At 31.8% G+C, this 19,936-nt stretch overlaps 1 protein-coding gene across 1 annotated transcript in view; it reads right to left on the reverse strand.

The window, feature by feature from the left end:
- Positions 1-19,936, reverse strand: part of pdlim5a (PDZ and LIM domain 5a) — a 107,301-nt gene that overhangs the window by 18,311 nt on the left and 69,054 nt on the right. The window contains 2 exon segments of the mRNA NM_001002654.2: positions 10,059-10,098; positions 11,868-12,046. Of these exon segments, the coding sequence (NP_001002654.2) occupies positions 10,059-10,098; positions 11,868-12,046 (219 nt within the window).

The following is a 19,936-nucleotide window of genomic DNA, read 5'->3' on the forward strand; positions in this document are numbered from 1 at the left end:
ATTAATGTTTTAATGATGCATTTTAAACATTGAATTGGTTGGTGTATTATAAACGCACATTAATTAACAATGCATGACAGCATTTAAAAAAAAATAAATAAATAAAAAAATAACAATTACCTATACTGATATATAATATAGAAATACAGCGGGGAAAAATAGGTATTGAATACGTCACCATTTTTCTCAGAAAACATATTTCTAAAGGTGCTGTTTACTTGAAATTCTCACCAGATGTTGCAAACAACTACAGAAATCCATATATGCAAAGAAAATTAAACTAATTCGATTACAAATCAAGTTATGAATAAAAAAAGTATGCAGGGAAAAATACTGAACACATGAAGAAAGGGAGGTGTAGAAAGGCAGTGAACGCCCAGACAGCAGCTGTAATCTTACAGTAGTTCTTTAGCAACCCTCTGCTCGTCATCAGTGTAAATGAATATCAGCTGCTTCAGTCCAACATCTGAATGAAGATGAAACCAGGTTGGACATTGAGTGAACCTGCCTAGTAAACCTAATTAACCTAGTTAAGCCTTTGAATGTCACTTAAAGCTGTATAGAAGTGTCTTGAAAAATATCTATTTAAAATATTATATAATATAATGTATATATAAGGGGGTGCTGTGCCCCAGTACAGCATTATGTCTAGCAATGCCCATGGACCAACTCCTTATTTGAAAGGATATAACAGTTTAATAAATCTGTTTTGTTTAAATGCACCAAAAACCATTAGCATTTACTGAAGAATTGATCAAAATATTATTTTTCAAAAGGGTGTGTAGTGTGAGCACTGTGTGTGTGTATATATATATATATATATATATATATATATATATATATATATATATATATATATATATATATATATATATATATATATATATATATATATATATATATTCTACACATAAAAATACTTCTATACTATATATTATACACCTAGGATATAAATACCAACACGCACACACACACAATATTGTTTTCTATTTAAAGCCTGAAAACATGTCCTAATTTTTTTGAAGTTCAATAATTTCCAATAAAACCTCACAAATTTATATTAAGTTTTATAGTTGTGTATGTAAGTTTATGTAAAAGCTATTCAAATGGAGTCAGACGGGCTGATGGAGGGATGGATAAATAAATAAATATTTTGCCAAAATTGCCTTTAAAAGAAATGTATTAGGGGGCGATGCAGTGACGCAGTAGGTTGTGCTGTCGCCTCATAGTAAGAAGGTCACTGGGTTGAACCTCGGCTCAGTTGGCGTTTCTGTGTGGAGTTTGCATGTTCTCCCTGCGTTTGTATGGGTTTCCTCCGGGTGCTCCGGTTTCCCCGGAGTCCAAAGACATGCGGTACAGGTGAATTGGGTAGGCTAAATTGTCCGTAGTGTATGAGTGTGTGTTGGTGTGTGTGGATGTATCCCAGAGATGGGTTGCGGCTGGAAGGGCATCCGCTGCGTAAAAACTTTCTGGACAAGGTGGTGGTTCATTCCGCTGTGGCGACCCCGGATTAATAAAGGGACTAAGCCGACAAGAAAATGAATGAATGAATGAATGAGAAATGTATTGTTTAGACCTGTTATCTTTTCAGTAGTCTGAAATAAGACATGTAATGAAAGCAAAATAAGTGAAAAACTGGAAGATTAATGATCAAGAACAATGTATTTTGTCTTCACTCTCTCTTTTCTATCTAAACTCAGTCGTTCTTCTCTTTCTTTGGTCCGAGTGTTCGGGTTAATATAACTGAAGTCAGAATTATTAGCCTCCCTTAGATTTTTTTTTCTTTTTTTTTTTTATATTTTCCAAACAATGTTCATCAAAGCAAGGAAATTTTCACAGTGTCTGATAATTTTTTTTCTTTTGGAGAAAGTCTTATTCGTTTTATTTCGCTAGAATAAAAGCAGTTTTTAATTTTTTAAACATCATTTTAATGACAAAATTATTAGCCCCTTTAAGCTATTTTTTTTTTATAGTCTACAGAACAAACCATTGTTATACAATAACTTGACTAATTCCCCTAACCTGCCTAGTTAACCTAATTAACCTAGTTAAGCCTTTAAATGTCACTTTAAGCTGTTTAGAAGTGTCTTGAAAAATATCTAGTCAAATATTATGTACTGTCATCATGGCAAAGATAAAATAAATCAGTTATTAGAGATGAGTTATTAAAACTATTATGTTTAGAAACGTGTTAAAAAATCTTCTTACCAATAAACAGAAATTGGGAAAAAAATAAACAGGGGGTCTACACTGCAAAAAATGCTTTTCTTACTTAGATTTTTTATCTCGTTTTTAGTCCAAATATTTACAAATTCTTATATCAAGAAGCATTTTCTAGAAAAAGCAAAACATCTTGTCTTGTTTTGAGAAATAATATGTCAATATTAAGTGAGTTTTTCCTTAAAACAAGCACAATAATCTGCCAATGGGGTAAGCAAAATAATCTTACGTCAAAAGAAAAAACAAGATTAATTTGCTCACCCCATTGGCAGATTATTTTGCTTGTTTTAAGGAAAAACTCACTTAATAATGGCAGATTATTTCTCAAAACAAGACCATATGTTTTGCTTGTCTAGAAAATGCTTCTTGATTTAAGAACTTTTAGATATTTGGACTAGAAACAAGACAAAATTCTAAGTAAGAAAAGCATTTTTTGCAGTGTAATAATTCAAGGGGCTGATAATTCTGACATCAACTGTATATACCAAGGGTTAATTTAACAATGCAAGGCCTTGCGGGACAAAAAAAGAGGTGTACAGACAACACAGAGGGTTGTCAGCTATGAAATCAGATATCTCGCAGCCCCATGTGCAAAATGAAGCCTGCTGGGTAATAATGAGGATTAAGTATCATTCCAGCTACACAACCACATCAGCGTCATTGTGGTCCAGCGGTCAGCACAGTGCGTTACGACGCCCAAGATCCGTGTTCGATCCTCTCCCGAGAATATATATATATATATATATATATATATATATATATATATATATATATATATATATATATATATATACATATATATATATATATATATATATATACATATATATATATATATATATATATACATATATATATATATATATATATATATATATATATATATATATATATATATATATATATATATACACACACACACACACACACACACACACACAAATATATATATATATATATATATATATATATATATATATATATATACATACATATATATATATTTTTTTTTTCATTTTTATTGTTAAGACATATAAAACTGTAAGGTTATACCATTTGAAGTTTTAAAGCAGCTGTTTTCTTGAAAATGTGTAAATCGTGTCTTTTGCGTCAATTTCTTTTGAGACTTAACTGATTCCATAGTCAGCTGTTTAATATAACAAGCCTGTGACTGCTGCTCATTATCTGAAGCAGAAACTCAGTCTGCTCTCTAGTGGTGAAACATGAACATTACACCAGCTGAATCCTTGAAGGATCCTCAAAAAATCTGTCAGTGTGATTATTATTAATACATACTCCTGTGCACACTGGTCTCTGAAGTCAAAGTCATGTCTGTGTTCATGAAAAGAGTTGCATATATGTCTGTAATATGCCGTTTGTGCCTGCATACAAGAAAACAAACATAAATAAAAAAAACACTGACACGAAGAATGAGAAAATACACAGTAAAAACTCATCAGAAAATACAGGCCACTTTATTCTAATCTGGCTATATGAGCAAAACTAATCAAGGAAAGAATAGAATAATAGGTGAAAATAAATCGTTTTCAAGCATAGAATAAAATAAATCAGTGTTTAAAAGACCGCTCTGGGTTTAAAACCTGTTGAACAGCATCTATGAGAGATAAACATCACATTTATCACAAAAACATCACCAAAAAAACAACAAACACACTTTTTAAAAATATAATAATAATGCGTAAACATGTGTACAAGAGAGTTGTGTCGGAAAATTGCATTTAAAACTTGTCAAAGCCATGCAACTGAACACATTTCAGTCCAAAAAACACTAGTCAAGAACTAAAACTATTAAGTACGTTCACAGAAATATATGTCTTTTTCACTGCTGAACATTGACGTAGACGTCCAGAAGCGCATTACTGTAAATGCTGCATTACTGAGTTTCATTTGTTGTAACTGATGATGTGATGATGAACGATGTGAAATTATTTATTGACTAATGTTGTAGCTTTTGTAGCCAAATGTTGAAACACCACAGAAGCTAAAAATGATCCACTCGAGCCACACGTGTAAGGCAAAACTGATGTGCAACTAAGACAAATAAATCAATAAATTCACAAAAGCACAGTTTAAGATTTGCTGTTGTATGCACACTGAGTCTTCACACACTCCCTAAAATCTACACTTTAAAGAGGTCATGTGATGCTTTGCATCGTTTTCTTTTCCTTTATTCAGTAATAATGTTTCATTTGTGTGTGTGCATCTAAAAGATGTGCAGTTAAAGCTCATAATCTGTCGCAAAAGAGAACAAAAAACACTGCTCTAAACACTGACATACGCTTCATTAAACAAGTGCACATAGACATCACCTGCAGTATATGCTATAAAATTGCAGGTTAACTATGTCTGCAAATAATAATTTATAATTGAATGTGACTAAATTTATTGTAATTCAATAATGAATTAATAATATTCATAATTCAATAATATTCAATAATTCTTTTGTAAAGCTGATTACAATAATAATCTAATAATTCTGACTTCAACTACATATATATATATATATATATATATATATATATATATATATATATATATATATATATATATATATATATATATATATATATATATATATAGTAATTATGAAAAGGGGTGTTACATTACCCACACTCTTGAGGTGTTTGGCCAATCAGAGCACTCTGGGCTGTTGGGAAGGCGTGGCTTTTTGTAGAAAGCAGAACGTGAATTTAGACGGACTGAGAATAAAGGTGCAGCAATAATGTACCGAATATGAAAAATAATGTATTAAAATTAATTATGTTAATAATTAACAATTAATTAACCTGAAAGTTGAAATGAAACTGAAATATTAGCTGTGCTTTGTGATCATTCTGACCCTTCTGCTACTGATAAAACTTCAGTCACACTTTTCACAATCTCTCTTCAGATTTACACACACACACACACACACACACATACACACACACACACACACACGTCTACACCAGGCTGAGGACGTTAAGGGTTCGAGCGGACACTCCATGGTGCCAGTCTCTGAGTTTATGATATCTGGGTCCGATCTTAGGATTAATCTTCACTACCCTGTTCACAGAGAATCAACAAGAGACAAAAACAGAGACAGAAGGACAATATGAAGGACTCTAGAAGTGAACATCATCATCTGTACACCATGCAGATAAAAAAACACCACGGCACACCAGTTTGACACACTTCTGTAACTCTGTCCCAAACCTAGTACTCGATGCATTATTCTGACACACAAGATACACAACATACTACATTATAACCAGTGATGGGAATAACAGCGCAATAAATAAATGGCGATAATCCATTTCCAATTTCTGAGTGGATTACTCAGTTAGCTGGATTTAGTTCTTGACCATTTGACATGATCCAAGATCGTTTCGTTCTTCAAAACTGATCCGAGAGTTGTTGTCATAGCAACAGTTCTGGTAGCTCAAACCTGCTAGGCAGCCGGCTCATTTCATATAAACAGGATTAGATTGGGTCAGATCAAGCAAAGAAAATACTAAAAGTATGTGCCGAATTCTGATAGTTTTTTACAGTACTTATATACACTTGGGAAAATAGTCAATATTTTATTTATATATTTATATATATATAAATAAAGTTATATATATTTAAAACGTATGCAATCTGCACCCCCGAAATGAAAGTACAAAGACTGCCACCTAGTTGTGCAAACAGAAAACGTATTGATATGAACTTTTTAGATTGCTTTAGTACAATTTTTGTATGACTGTGACTGTAAAACTAAATAAATCTGTTCAAGTTTAAAAAAAAAAAAAAAAAAACGCAGCCTACTATCATTTATTAGACAAAAAACAAACTGGCCAGCACATTCAACTGTCCTCAGTCACAATTTGGCCATTTAAAAATAAAATAAAAAATTCAAACATAATAACAACAACAACAACAACAACAACAACAACAACAACAACAACAACAACAACAACAACAATAATAATAATAATAATAATAATAATAAATAAATAAATAAATAAATAAATAAATAAATAAATAAATAAATCATACGATAATAAATAATTCTTCAGATTTTTTTAGCCTCTTTGGTTAAAAAATAGTACATTTGAAAATTCCTGGATATCAACAATAGCCAAAATATATTCAAATTAATTTGTATGTTTCTCAAATTATCCAACAAAAATACAGCATAGGATAGTGTAGAATGTTTTATATCAATAATTTATGAAACTTAGTGTCCATTTTATTTAACATACAATTTGTAAGATTATTTTTTAAAAATGTTTTCTTTTAAAAGATAACACTAGTTACTTTCCCTGGTAATAAGTTACTTTTGTGATGATTTAACTAGGCTACTCACTCAGTTACTATATGTGAGAAGTAGTAACTATACTGTAACTATTTAATTTGTTTAGGTAATGTGCCCAACACTGATTATAACAATGTTTTTCTTCAGGCAAAGCCAAGAACTCACAAGAACAAACAAACAATCCATCAACAAAGACAAGTTATTTCACAACAACTTCACACTGCAAACCAACAACAGCACAGAAATCACCAGAATAACTCTCAGTTTAGGCCTCTGAATGACATTTAGTGTTTTATTTTTCAGGTATTAGCATGATTTTATCAAGATATCACAATATATGAACCATAAATGCGTCATGTATTAATAACATGTGAAATCTTTAACATGTTAACGAAAATGTAGTAGAAAGAATCAATAAATGGTTACATTTTCAAAACATGTGAATCTGATGATATCTCAAATTTAGTGTTAATCACTAAAGTTATATCAGTATTAGTATTTGGAATAATTAGATGATATAAAAAATTATATATACACACACACACACACACACACACACACACACACACACACACACACACACACACACATACAAATATATACAAATGGTTATTATTAGTTTATATTAGTTTTTGTTTATAACTATTCTCTTTATAATTTATTTTTAGATCTTATTTAGAAATAAATAGATATAAATTATAATTTATTTCTAAATATTAACTTTATATTTTAGTTTTAGATTTAATTTGGAAACGTGTATTTTTGTTATTATTTAAAGTTTACTGTTTATTTTAGTATCATTGAAAAATTAGATACATTAATAATTAGAAAAATAGATAAATAAATAAAAGATAGATGAATATATGAATAAATGAATGGATAAATAAATAAATAAACAGATGAATAAATGAATGAATGAATGAATTAATCAATACAATTAATAAATAAATACAAATGGTTTTTATTAATAGTTTAGATTAGTTTTTATTTCTAAATATTATCTTCATATTTTAGTTTTAGATTTAATTTAGAAATGTGAATTTTTTATATTATTTAAAGTGTACTGTTTATTTTAGTATCATTGAATAATTAGATAAATAAATAATTTGATAAATTAACCAATCAATCAATAGATGAATACATGGATAAATGAATGGATAAATAAATAAATAGATGAATAAATGAATAAACAAATAAATAATAAATTAATTAATTAATTAATATAAATAGTTCTTCTTAATAGTTTCAATTAGTTTTCATTTCTAAACATTCTTTTTATAATTTAGTTTTAGATTTAATTTAGAAATGTGTACTTTGTGATAATATTTAAAATTTACTGTTCACTACCAGAGTTATTTAAGTATCACAATTAGATACATAAATAAACATAAATAAATAAATAAATATATGAACGAATGAATTAATGAATGAATGAATAAATAAATGAATGGATGAATGAATTTCTATATTATTAATAGTTTGAATTAGTTTTTATATCTAAATATTCTCTTTATATTTTAGTTTTAGATTTAATTTAGAAATGTGTATTTTTTAAATTTTTAAAATGTGTGTAAATCATTTTAATTTGCATTACATGAAACTGACAACTGAATAAATCCTTTTTTTTATTCATTATCCCAGAAAAAGAAGACTGAAAAAATATGAAAATGAGTAACTAATAGTAATAACATAATAATAATTTAGTTGGACACAGTATAAATCTGTGACCGCTAAGATAGTGACCTGTATTACTGTCCACTAAATAAGGTATTTTGTATCTAATCAGGTTGTTTTTTGAGGTCAATGAACCTCATAGTTCATAACGATAGTTCATCCATAAATGAAAATTTACCCTCTGTTTGCTCAACCTCAAGTGAATCCAAACCTTTATGACTTTCTTTCTTCTGTTGAATTTATGAGCAATATCACACGAGTAGCAGTGCGATAAGGCTGTATATCAGCACTGGTGGGAAAAGTGCGTTGGCATGAGGCCATAGGCCGAGTGCCTTAGCGTCCCACCATTTCTGATATACAGCCCTAGCACACTGCTACGAGTGTGATATTGCATTTATACAACAGTTCAACAACACAAACCTGAATATAAATAAGAACATCAAACACGGAGAGTCTAAACTCCCTTTTTTCATCAGGAACTATTTTCTTCCGCCATTCATTGACATCTGCAGCTGACGTCAAAACAGCAGAAGTCGTTACTAATTCACCAAGGTCACTTTAGAGCTTGTGTTTGAATGACTCTGGGTTATGTCAAAAAGCGATGACAAAACTGCTTACACTGTAAGATTATAAGGCTGAACGTGACATGAAATGCCATCCATCTACAGAGATATCTTCTAACGGTTTTATAGCCTACAGTATTTCTCTGTTGCAGTCGGAATTTCACAATAATTAACCCCAAAAATAACATAGAATCCACTAACGTTACCAGACTGCTGTTGTGTTTGCGATAAGGAGTTTAGTGAGGTTGAGAACAGGATGCAGCGGGTTTTGGGTGGCCGCTTCGATCGGGTACTGTACCAAAGTTGGTAACCCAGGGGTGTTTAGTTTACAGACTGTACCAAAGAGGGGGGTGGGTGAAATTACGGGAGTCTTTTAGGAAGAAATAAAAACGGGATGGTTGCGGGAGACTGGTCTGAAATACGGGATACTCCCATGAAAAATGGAAGTGTTGGCTGGTGGGCTTACCAGTTTAATATTGATTTGATCTGCTATAGTTAGAAATCAGACTGTTATATCTTCTAAGCGTATGGGCTTATTATGCGGTTCTGTCGCCATCTTGTGGATAGAAAACGTAAATCACAAATTGTAAATATTTTTTAATATAGGCACTATTCTTGCAAATAAACAGCATAGTTGCACTCTAAACAACTACCTTCTCCACTAAAAAAGCCTCAAAAGTATATTTTGTTGTAATATTTGTCAAACTGTAGCATCTCTGCTTGTTGCTGGCTGTGTGTGGGCGGAGTAATACACAGAGGTGAAGCGTGAAGAGGTCTGCGTGATGTTACTGGCAAAATATTGCACGGCTATCAGCCAATCAGATACCAGAACCAGACGAACTGTTGTATAAAATGTGACAATACGAAGAAAATATTTTGATGAAAGCTGAAAACCTGTAACCATTGATTTCCATAGCAGGAAAAAAACAAATACAATATGGGAGTCAATGGTTACAGGTTTCCAGCATCCTTCACAGTATCTTCTTTTGTGTTCAGCATAAGAGTGAAAGTCAAACAGGTTTTGAACAAGTGAAGGGAGAGTAAATGATGACAGAATTAGTATTTTTGGGTGGACTATCCCTTTAAAATTCTGCATCTTAATACAGAACTTGGTTTTGAGTCTCATTTGATCCGCATGATTGTAAACTGAAACCAGAGATTTAACATACACTGCACAAAACACAGAAGAGCAAAAACACACATTAAAACAGCAGCTCACAAACAGCCTCCAGCAGCTCAACACACCTGATGGAAACACACACAAGAGCTCAAACACACAGCCGGCAGGCACACAAACTCACTTTGTGGTTTTCTTTGCTGCTTCAGCCTCCTGAGCGCGATCTGATAGAATATAGATGGAGAAAACATTTAACATGACATGCTTTTGTACAGAGAAACACATGCACTCATCCGTTTCTCTCTCTGTTTAAAACAGCAGAGTTTGAATGTCAATTGCAAGCATAGCGAATCTAAAGTACTGAAGCTTTTTAAACACAATGGGCTGCATTAAGGAACAAGAGCAGAACGAATGTCTGGGTAAATGTTTTGTAAATAATTCTTTGTAAACAATTTCATTTTTTTCAGATGGATTATTAAAGGATGTGTTCTGCTTGAGGTTTATGGCCATCACTAACCTAATGCTTCAGTTTCAGTTTTAGAAAATATGTATATATGTATGTATGTACAGTTATGTTCAGAATTATTAGCCCCCCTGTTTATTTTTTTCACCTAATTGCTGTTTAGCTGAGAGATTATCTTAACATATTTCTAAACATAGTTTTAATAACTCATTTCTACTAACTGATTTATTTTATCTTTGTCATGATGACAGTAAATAATATTTGACTAGATATTTTTCAAGACACTTCTATACTGCTTAAAGTGACATTTAAAGTCTTAACTAGGTTAATTAGGGTAACTAGGCAGGTTAGGGCAATTAGGCAAGTTATAAGTTTGTTCTGTAGACTATTAAAAAATAGCTTAAAAGGGCTAATAATTTTGACCCTAAAACCGGGCTTTAAAAAAATAAAAGAAAAGAAATAAAAGAAAAAAGACTTTCTCTAGAAGAAAAAATATTATCAGACATACTGTGAATATTTCCTTGCTCTGTTAAACATCATTTGGAAAATAATTTTAAAGAAAAAAAATCAAAGGGGGTTTAATAATTCTAATTGCAACTGCATGTATGTGTTCATTTATTTATTAATTTATTTCTGTTGTTTTTATTTCTCCCAATCATGGATTTTTTAGAATCATTCATAACATTCAGCAAAATATGTTTTTTTATTTTTTATGTATATTAATTAATACAATACATTTTTTATTTTTTTACATAAAAGTGTTTCTCTTTCATAATAAGCTGAATTACTAGAAAAGCTAAATAAATGATGTGGACCTAAAATAACATTTTAAAAATGTAATATTTATATTGCAAATAAAAACAGTTTTTTAACAGTAATTTATATGACAAAATACAAATAAGTAATATGAAAAAAAATATTGAACAAGGTATTTTAATCTTTCAAATTCAAATTCTATCATTCGAAGACAATTTATTCATTGAATTCATATAATAAAATAAATAAAAATGCACTATTAAATTCTACAGATAAATAAACTATTTATGTAAACCTAATATAGCATTTTTTAACAATAAAAACTATGATTATTATTATTAATAACAAATATTTTTTATATTACAAAAATTATTATTATTATAAATCTGGTTATGCAAATTAAAACAGATGATTAATAATAATAATAACAATTCATTCATTTTCTTTTCGGCTTAGTCCTTTTATTAATCAGGTGTCGCCACATCGGAATGAACCACCAAGGGCATCCGCTGCGTAAAACATATGCTGGATAAGTTGGTGGTTCATTCCGCTGTGGCGAACCCAGAATAATAAAGGGACTAACCCAAAAAGAAAATGAATGAATGAATGAATGAATAATAATAAATCTGGTGATGCAAATAAAAACAGATGGTTACTAATAATAATAATAATAATAATAATAATAATAATAATAATAACCTGGTAATGCAAATAAAATAAGACTAATTCATATAATGAAAAAAACAATATTTTCAAATGCGTGTCCCTGCTCACCGAGTTCAGATTCAGTGCCGGTGATTTGAGCGAGGATGCGGAAGGAGCGGGACTGTGATGTTCCCGTCCTGGGGCGCCAGTCCTCGGTGTCCTCCATGATGCGTTTCCTGCTGGCGTCACCATGAGTCGGGACATGATAAAACTCAATGTCTGTCTCTGTGATCGGCACACGGGGAAGTCTGAAAACACAGAGAGAAATACTGTTAGTCTCTTTATATACAGTATAATGCTGCATATCAAACACACAAAACAAGAAAACGGCTGCTTATTCCAGCTTTACCTGTTCATCGCAGGCTTTCTGCAGGAGGAACGAGGCATAAGAAGATTAATTAAAAAAAGTAAAGCATTTAAAATCATGATCAGATGTGGTTCATTGATGACACACACACACACACACACACACATTACTAATGTACTCACTTCAACACTGGAGGACCACTATGGAGAATGAAATAAAAAAATTGAACATTTTAATAGTTTAAAGTTTATTAAACTTGCAATAAGCTGCCAGTACATTTTCTGTTATTTTACAGACTTATTTCTTTAAATATTATTTCTTATTTAATTAATTTCTTAATAATGCAATTACATTGCTTTATTTCAAACTAGTAAAATGTCAACAAAAGTCGCTTTGTTAAACTGTAGAGTTGGATTTTTAACATCAAAAGTCGACAGAGCAGAGATCAACATCCCATAACGCAATTAACAATCGTAAATAAACAGAAAACACTGGTCAATCACAACTGTTAATAAACAGATACTTATTTACAGGGTATGGTAACCACAGTTTAATACGTATCATTACTAGAATAAATAATCAATTAAATAATTAAAACGTTCATTATTTTCCTGTACTATTTATTAGAACAATTTGAAAGATTGTCACTATTGATTTGTAAAAAATGTACAGTTTTTCTCAGCGGTTTTGGTGCGTTTCTCACAACACTATTTACATTTGAACAATAGTTCATGCATTTCTCTAAATAATTAGTACAAACTGCAAAACCTAGTTGATAACCGGCAAAAGTGCGTCACTTGCTCAAAATAGATCGCTCATTCCTCAAAAGCAAGTCAATGAAAGTGTCAGTGTGATCAAGATGAAAAGTCCTGACACCATTGTTTATGAACAAGATAGTCAAATGGCTTTGTCATGTTTTCATTATGACAGTTTACTCTGTAAATGTTTTCCAATGCAAAACAGTCAGATTTTAGTAACGCATCCTGAAACTGCTTAAGACAGCACTATATACTATTAGCACAGCCATTTGAAAACTACAGTAAAGTTAGACATCACTGCATTTAGTGAGGTATCTGAATATGTATGTTTCACATGTTTACTGCATTTCCTCTTTACAATTCTAATTTACTCACAGCATTGTGCAAAAGAATAAACACACACTTATTTACAACAAGCATTAGCTTCCTTTGGATAGAGCTGTGCACAACTGTGAATAATATTGCAGTACATATTAGAACTGAACCTACAACATACACAGGTCTGTAAATCATTCATCAAATTGTTCAATTTAGAAGACATTTTCAGGATTTTTTAAAATAAAATTTGCTTTATTTAGTTCATTTTGACTGACATGACATAAGCAGATGATAATGTTATAAACAGCAGAGAGTTGTAGGAAAACAATTGATGCTTGTCCAAAAGCATTTTTAATTTGTTTGAAGGAATGAGAAACTGCTATTGTGATGTGCACAAATGACTAATTGTTTTGAGAAATACAGTAACTGTTGTGCAAATGTAAATAGTGTTGTGAGAAATGCATTAAAGCCACTGAGAAAAACTGTGGTATATGAAAAGTCTAAAGTAGATCCAATTAAATGTAAAAGCATCACCAGTAGAGGGCGCTGCCGTTCAAGCCATAAACCAATCAAAACTGGTTCGAAATGAATCCTTTATCTGTTTGAATAAGTTTGAAGTGTTACTCTCCATTTGGGAGAATCAAAAAACTAATTAGTTCATAAAGTTGCACTGCAAATAATACATCCATCTGACTGAATGTGCTGTAATCTTTGGAGAATCTTTGGAGTTCTGCTATTTTTACTGTGATTGTTACTGTCGGGTAACTGTAGTTTGACTGTGGTCATTTTTGTTTTCAACCTGTGGTTACCATAATAAAACTTTGTAAGGACCCAAATTAAAAAATGAATAAAACAAAAGTAAATATGGCTCCTGAAATGATGATTCATGCAAATAACAGATTTTTGTTGAACAAGACTAGCTTAAACTATTATGTTTTTATTATGGTTTAAAAAATTAAAAATAAAACTTGCAGGAAAAACAGCAGCTTAAACCCGTCTAAGAGGGTTGCAGACTGGACCTACAGTAGATGATTCCTCGACCTTAAAGGGGTTTTGGTCAAATCCCAGCTGGTCAAGACAAACAAACCACAGTGTAAAACAACAAGTTGACTCAACTTAAATTTTTAAGGCAGCCAGCTTCAGGACATTTGAGTTGACTCAACTTTCAACCCAATTACTGCACTTGACTCAACTTAAGCTGAGTAAACTCCTGAAGCTGGTTGCCTTAAAATTGTTGAAAAGTTGAGTCAACTTTTTTTATATATATTTTTTACAGTGCAGCTAAAAGTGGTTTTGGTCTCAAGTGGTTTTGGTTGCCTTCATTGGGTTTTACAGTAGTCAGTTGATTTGAGTTCTCCTCATTTAATGTGTTTTACCGTGCTCAAATTGCTTTGTTTACTCAAATGGATTAAGTTCACAGTACTCATGAGAATTAGTTTTTAAACTTAAATGGTTTGTTGGGTTTCCTCAAATGGTTTGAGTTGCCTTAACTTATTTAGTTTCACAGGTTTACAGTAGAGTAACTGTTGCAGCTAATGTATTTTGCCCTGTGTGGTTACCGTGGTAAAACTTTATATGGTAACTTCACCTCTAAATTTAGGGTGTCCAAATTTTCTCCTATAAAGGCCCAGAAACCACACTCGATTGATAAATGCGGGCAAATGTAAATATACCAAATAATAGTGCATTAAAGTTTCCATGGGTGATTTCCAAATATGTTAAAAAATAGCTAAATGTTGCTTGAAATATATTAACCAATGCAGTAATAAAAAAATCATTTTATAATGAACTTACAGTAAAAACCTAAACTCATTTTTTACACAATAGAATTTAATGCTAAATACACTAGTAAAGCTGAACCTGCCTTTGCCTTGATTTGCTCTATTGTCCATTATCCGTTAATTTGGAAAAAAAGTGGTTTATTTACAACAATTAATAGAAGCATTCAATTTCACTTTGCTTTTTTGTAGCTCAGCAATAAAACAAACAAATTTTAAAAAGTTAAAAATCAAAATGACGATCTCTGTTAAAAGTATTTCCCCATCATACTCATATATAATTCAAATGCTTGTGTGCATGGACAACTTTTTTAGTTTAGCTCTAAACGGACCGATAGAACTATTATTTGACCTTCTAAAACTATGTATTTGTTAAACCAATAAGGTGGCCTTTAAAGTTTTAATATCCTCAAAGAAACCGAAACATCTTTGTTGTCAAAAAAAAAAGAAGAAGAAATGTTTACCGTCTATAGTAATAATTCCACAAACAGATTTATTGTAGTGTAATTTCGTTCATCTTGTGTGGTTTCCACAAGACTTTGTAAGGTAACCTTAATTTAAATTATACAAGTTACACAATACAGAAGGTAAAAGCTACTTTTAAGTTTTTAGTGTATCAACCATGTGCACAGATAGTCCTATATACCAGAAAAATCAATCATTGGAGTTTTCAAATCTGCCAAGAAAATAAAAGAAATGTCCAGCAGATGGCGATGCTGCTGCACGCTGAATAATACAACCTGAGATCAAGCAGTCAAGCTGATCTGATATAGTTTTCTGTCACCCTCCACTTTCAGTACTATCCAGTTCATTTGCCTGAATTGTCACATACAGTTGTTATGCATAGCATACATTGTTTATTGTACAATATCTGGGTTTAAGTTTAGTCTATGTTACTGAATTAGAATTTTTTCCATTTATCCATTTTCTTTTCGGCTTAGACCCTTTATTAATCAGGGGTCACAGCCGAATGAACCACCAACTTATCCAACATATGTTTTATGCAGTGGATGCCCTTCCAGCTGCAACCCAACACTGGGAAACATCCATACACTCCTGCATTCACACTCATACACTACGGACAATTTTAGCCGACCCAATTCACCTATAGCGCATGTCTTTGGACTGTGGGGGAAACCGGAGCACCCGGAGAAGCCCATGTGAACACGGGGAGAACATGCAAACTCCACACAGAAATGGCAACTGACCCAGTCAAGGCTCGATTCAGTGAACTTCTTGCTGTGAGGAGATCGTGCTACCCACTGCGCCACCGTTTTGTACTTTTATTTATTTCTATTAATATTTGTTCTGTTATTTTCTCTTTAATTCTTGTTTAACTGTCATAAAACTCAAATGAATAAATCAAACTGGAAAGTGTTCTTGTACAGGTCGTCCTGACCGTGTTAAACCTCGCCTGAACCCACTCGTAGCATTCATAATCTGTCCATAAATCACCGCTGTCAGAGAGTGTGAAGAGAGAGCTGGCACCTCTCAGTTAACACACTGCAGTTACGTGTGTTTATAAAAAAACTGCTGAGCACTGCGATACAACATGACATGCACGTCATTACACTCACGTCAACACACTCATGCAACACACACTGATGAAACTACGAGCCCAGCTTTGCTTTGCTTTACTCAAGTGTGCTCTGATTTAAACTCATCACTTAATCATTTTCTTGTCGGCTTAGTCCATTTATTAATCGCCACAGCGGAATGAACCGCCAACTTATCCAGCACATTTTTACGCAGCAGATGCAGCTGTAACTCATCTCTGGGAATTGATTTAAATTCAGTACTGATAATGATACTAACTGTGCCATTTTCTTTAAAAATGCAGTAAGTTTTGATCTTATAGTACAACTCTTACTGTACCCTACAATAATGGTGGATTATTCTTTACTATGTAAATATCACCAGTTAGATAAATATGGTGATTAAAAAAACACTGATATACAGTATATATCAATAATATAAATCAATATTCAGTGGAATACTCCCTGATTTTAATTCATGAAAATATGTTATTCAATGAAATAAAATCCAAATGTCAGCATTTAAATTTGAAATTTAGATTGCAAATGTTACATTTATTACTATAAAACAAACACTATAATTTATTTACACAAATTCACGTCTAGTAAATCCTGTTAATCCAAAGAAACTGTTTGAATAAATTTACTCATTTTGCAAACATTAAAGGAACGTTATTGCAATATTGTGGTGGCACTTTATAATAACTACACTATGAATCATTTATTAAGCATTAGCAAATCAATGCATTAATAGAGGTTAGTAAGTAGTTTATAACTACATCTACAAATTTTATGTGCTTAATTATTTTTTTTAAATTTTGTTGATTAGTTTTTATTACTAAATAGAGTATTGCAATACCTACAAACCAGTTACTTAAGCATAGATGGTGTTTCTTTATAATGCGCAAGAAAATGATTAATAAACTATTTAGATTAACATTTATATATTTGATTATTCCAACCCAAGCTCATTCTGCAAACGTAGCCCCGTGGACGTTTCTGGAGACCGCGATTTACGTGGCCGGAGGTACGTATGGCCACGTTTTAAAAAAAAATTTTATCGAGCGAACAGTGCAGGGCGAGGTGACGTTGCTCCGCTCCTCCAAGAAATCAGGTAAGAGGAAAAACAGAATCCAAAAAAATAAAAGCCAACGAGTTCGCGATGGGGCGAGATCCGAAAATCGAAATCGTACGCGGGCTTTCCCGGTCGATTGTTCAGTTGTTCAGCCAGTCAGTCGGACGGACGGCCGCTCTACAGCGGCTTTTCACGCGAGAACAGCGTGGGTGTGAACGGTGCGCGCTCCCGAAACGCGGAAAAGCGCACACAGCGGCCTCTCGCGGATTCGCGAAAACAAAAACTGCTCGAATACGTACCTCCCGGGACATATTTCGCGATCTCCAGAAACGTCCGCGGGGCTACGTTTCCACAATGAGCCCAGCTTGGATTATTCAGGCATTAAGTAATAATTCATTTGTATGTTAATAAATGCTTCCTTAACTCAACATCAACATCCAATCTACAGTGAGGACTATAAGCTTTATAAATCCTTTTTAAATGACAATTAAAGACAGCTAAATTCTAAACAGGAAAAAAGAAAATAAAGGACTTTATTCATTTCTATTCATTTCAAGATAAACAATGAAACTGTATCACATGAAAAATAAATCTTTGCAATCGTATCTGAAATAAAAAGACTTTACAGTTTAAACATCGCTAAGTAACATTGAAATGTTGATTCATATTACACTGTTAAGTTATTATATTGTTGTTTTGTCCAATTTTACATTAAAAAATAATTTGACACTCCTGCTATTCAGCATTGTTTAAACTTTACAGTAATTTTACTCTTTTAGATTAGATTGCAAAAACTTATTGTTAATTTAATACTAAAAATGAGAATTTACTTTTACGGTTTGTACTGTATTTTTAACGGCGAAATACTGCCAACCACAGCTGCCGTTTTTTGGAGTTATTTTTTACAGTGGACATATTTATTTAGTTTGTTAATCTCAAAGATTTGTTTCAAAACTATTTCTGGATTCAGTTCTATATTCCAGAAAAATAATAAATGAACAATAATAACGAAGTGTGGTCAAAAAACTGAGTTATATCCAAACACACATGCCCCATGATGCTGACGTCTCCAAAACCTGACAGGTGGACAAATCTAAACTTGTTTTTATTAAAACAAATATAAATTTGCATAATATAAATAATACTACAACTATTACTACTGTTGTAATAATTGTTGTAAAATGTAATGCTTGAATTCTTTTTCATATGTAAAGGTATTGCTGTACATCCTGTGTGTATTAAGTAAGTGTTTAAGGCACAAAACTACCGCGCTCTTAACAGACAACATACATCGTAACTTTTATTATATGCCTAAATAACAAGATATATAAATTTGTTTAAAGATATAGAATTTGAATGGTTTACTAATCACTTACTTACGCATCATGAATGATTTTAGAAAAAACTTCCTAAATCACTGGTTTGTAAATAATGCAATACTTCATTTAGTAATGGAGAACTAATCATTAACAAAATATGAAAACACAATCATTAAACACATTATACATGAGCTTATAGTTCAAGATTACAGCATTTGTAGCTGTATATATAAACTGCTTACTAACATATTATAACGTAAAGTTAATGCTTAACAAATAATGAGTTAATTATGTGGTAATGCTTAATAAATAATTATAGCGTGTTATTATAAAGTGTTACCAATTTTATTTATTTGCTCCAATATTGTTAAATAGACATGGCAACTCTTTTCTACGCATATAAGCTACTGTGTATATATAGTCTGTGAAATGTGAATTGGGTTTTATTCTTGAAATCAAAGCGCTGTAAAGACTATGAACTCTGAAAGGAAAAGCAAAGCAAAACTGTTATAACACTACAGCTGAATTTACACACACACAAACACTTAAAAGTAGCATCGATACTGACTTTGTGGCTGGAGTCCCCTGCTGAAAAACAACATAAATTACCATTAAATACACAATCAACTCACCACTGGCTGAATAAACAAACACACTGATTCCTCAAGTCCTCTGAGACACACACAACATCAAAAAAAAAATAAAAATAAAAACACACATACACACACACAGCATTGAGAATGGTCAGAAATCTCGCAACTGCTGTAAGTTGAATTGTTTTCGTGCATTATGCAAAACACTGTCACATGGTACCGAATGGCTACTTTAATCGCTTTATGTTAATTACGTTAGTTACTGTTGCTAAGAGTGTCTGCTTGTTCTATTGCTGTCAATCATAAACATGGCAGGGGCACAAATACAAATGAATTACATCATGCATTATTAAACAACAGCCAATTTGGCTATCTGTGTGTTTGCTGTATATATTGAACAGGAAAATCTTATGTTATGTAATGGCCTGCCTGCAGTCCCGACCTGTCTCCAATAG

The sequence above is a fragment of the Danio rerio genome, chromosome 5, assembly GCF_049306965.1.
Source record: "Danio rerio strain Tuebingen ecotype United States chromosome 5, GRCz12tu, whole genome shotgun sequence".
NCBI lineage: Eukaryota > Metazoa > Chordata > Actinopteri > Cypriniformes > Danionidae > Danio > Danio rerio.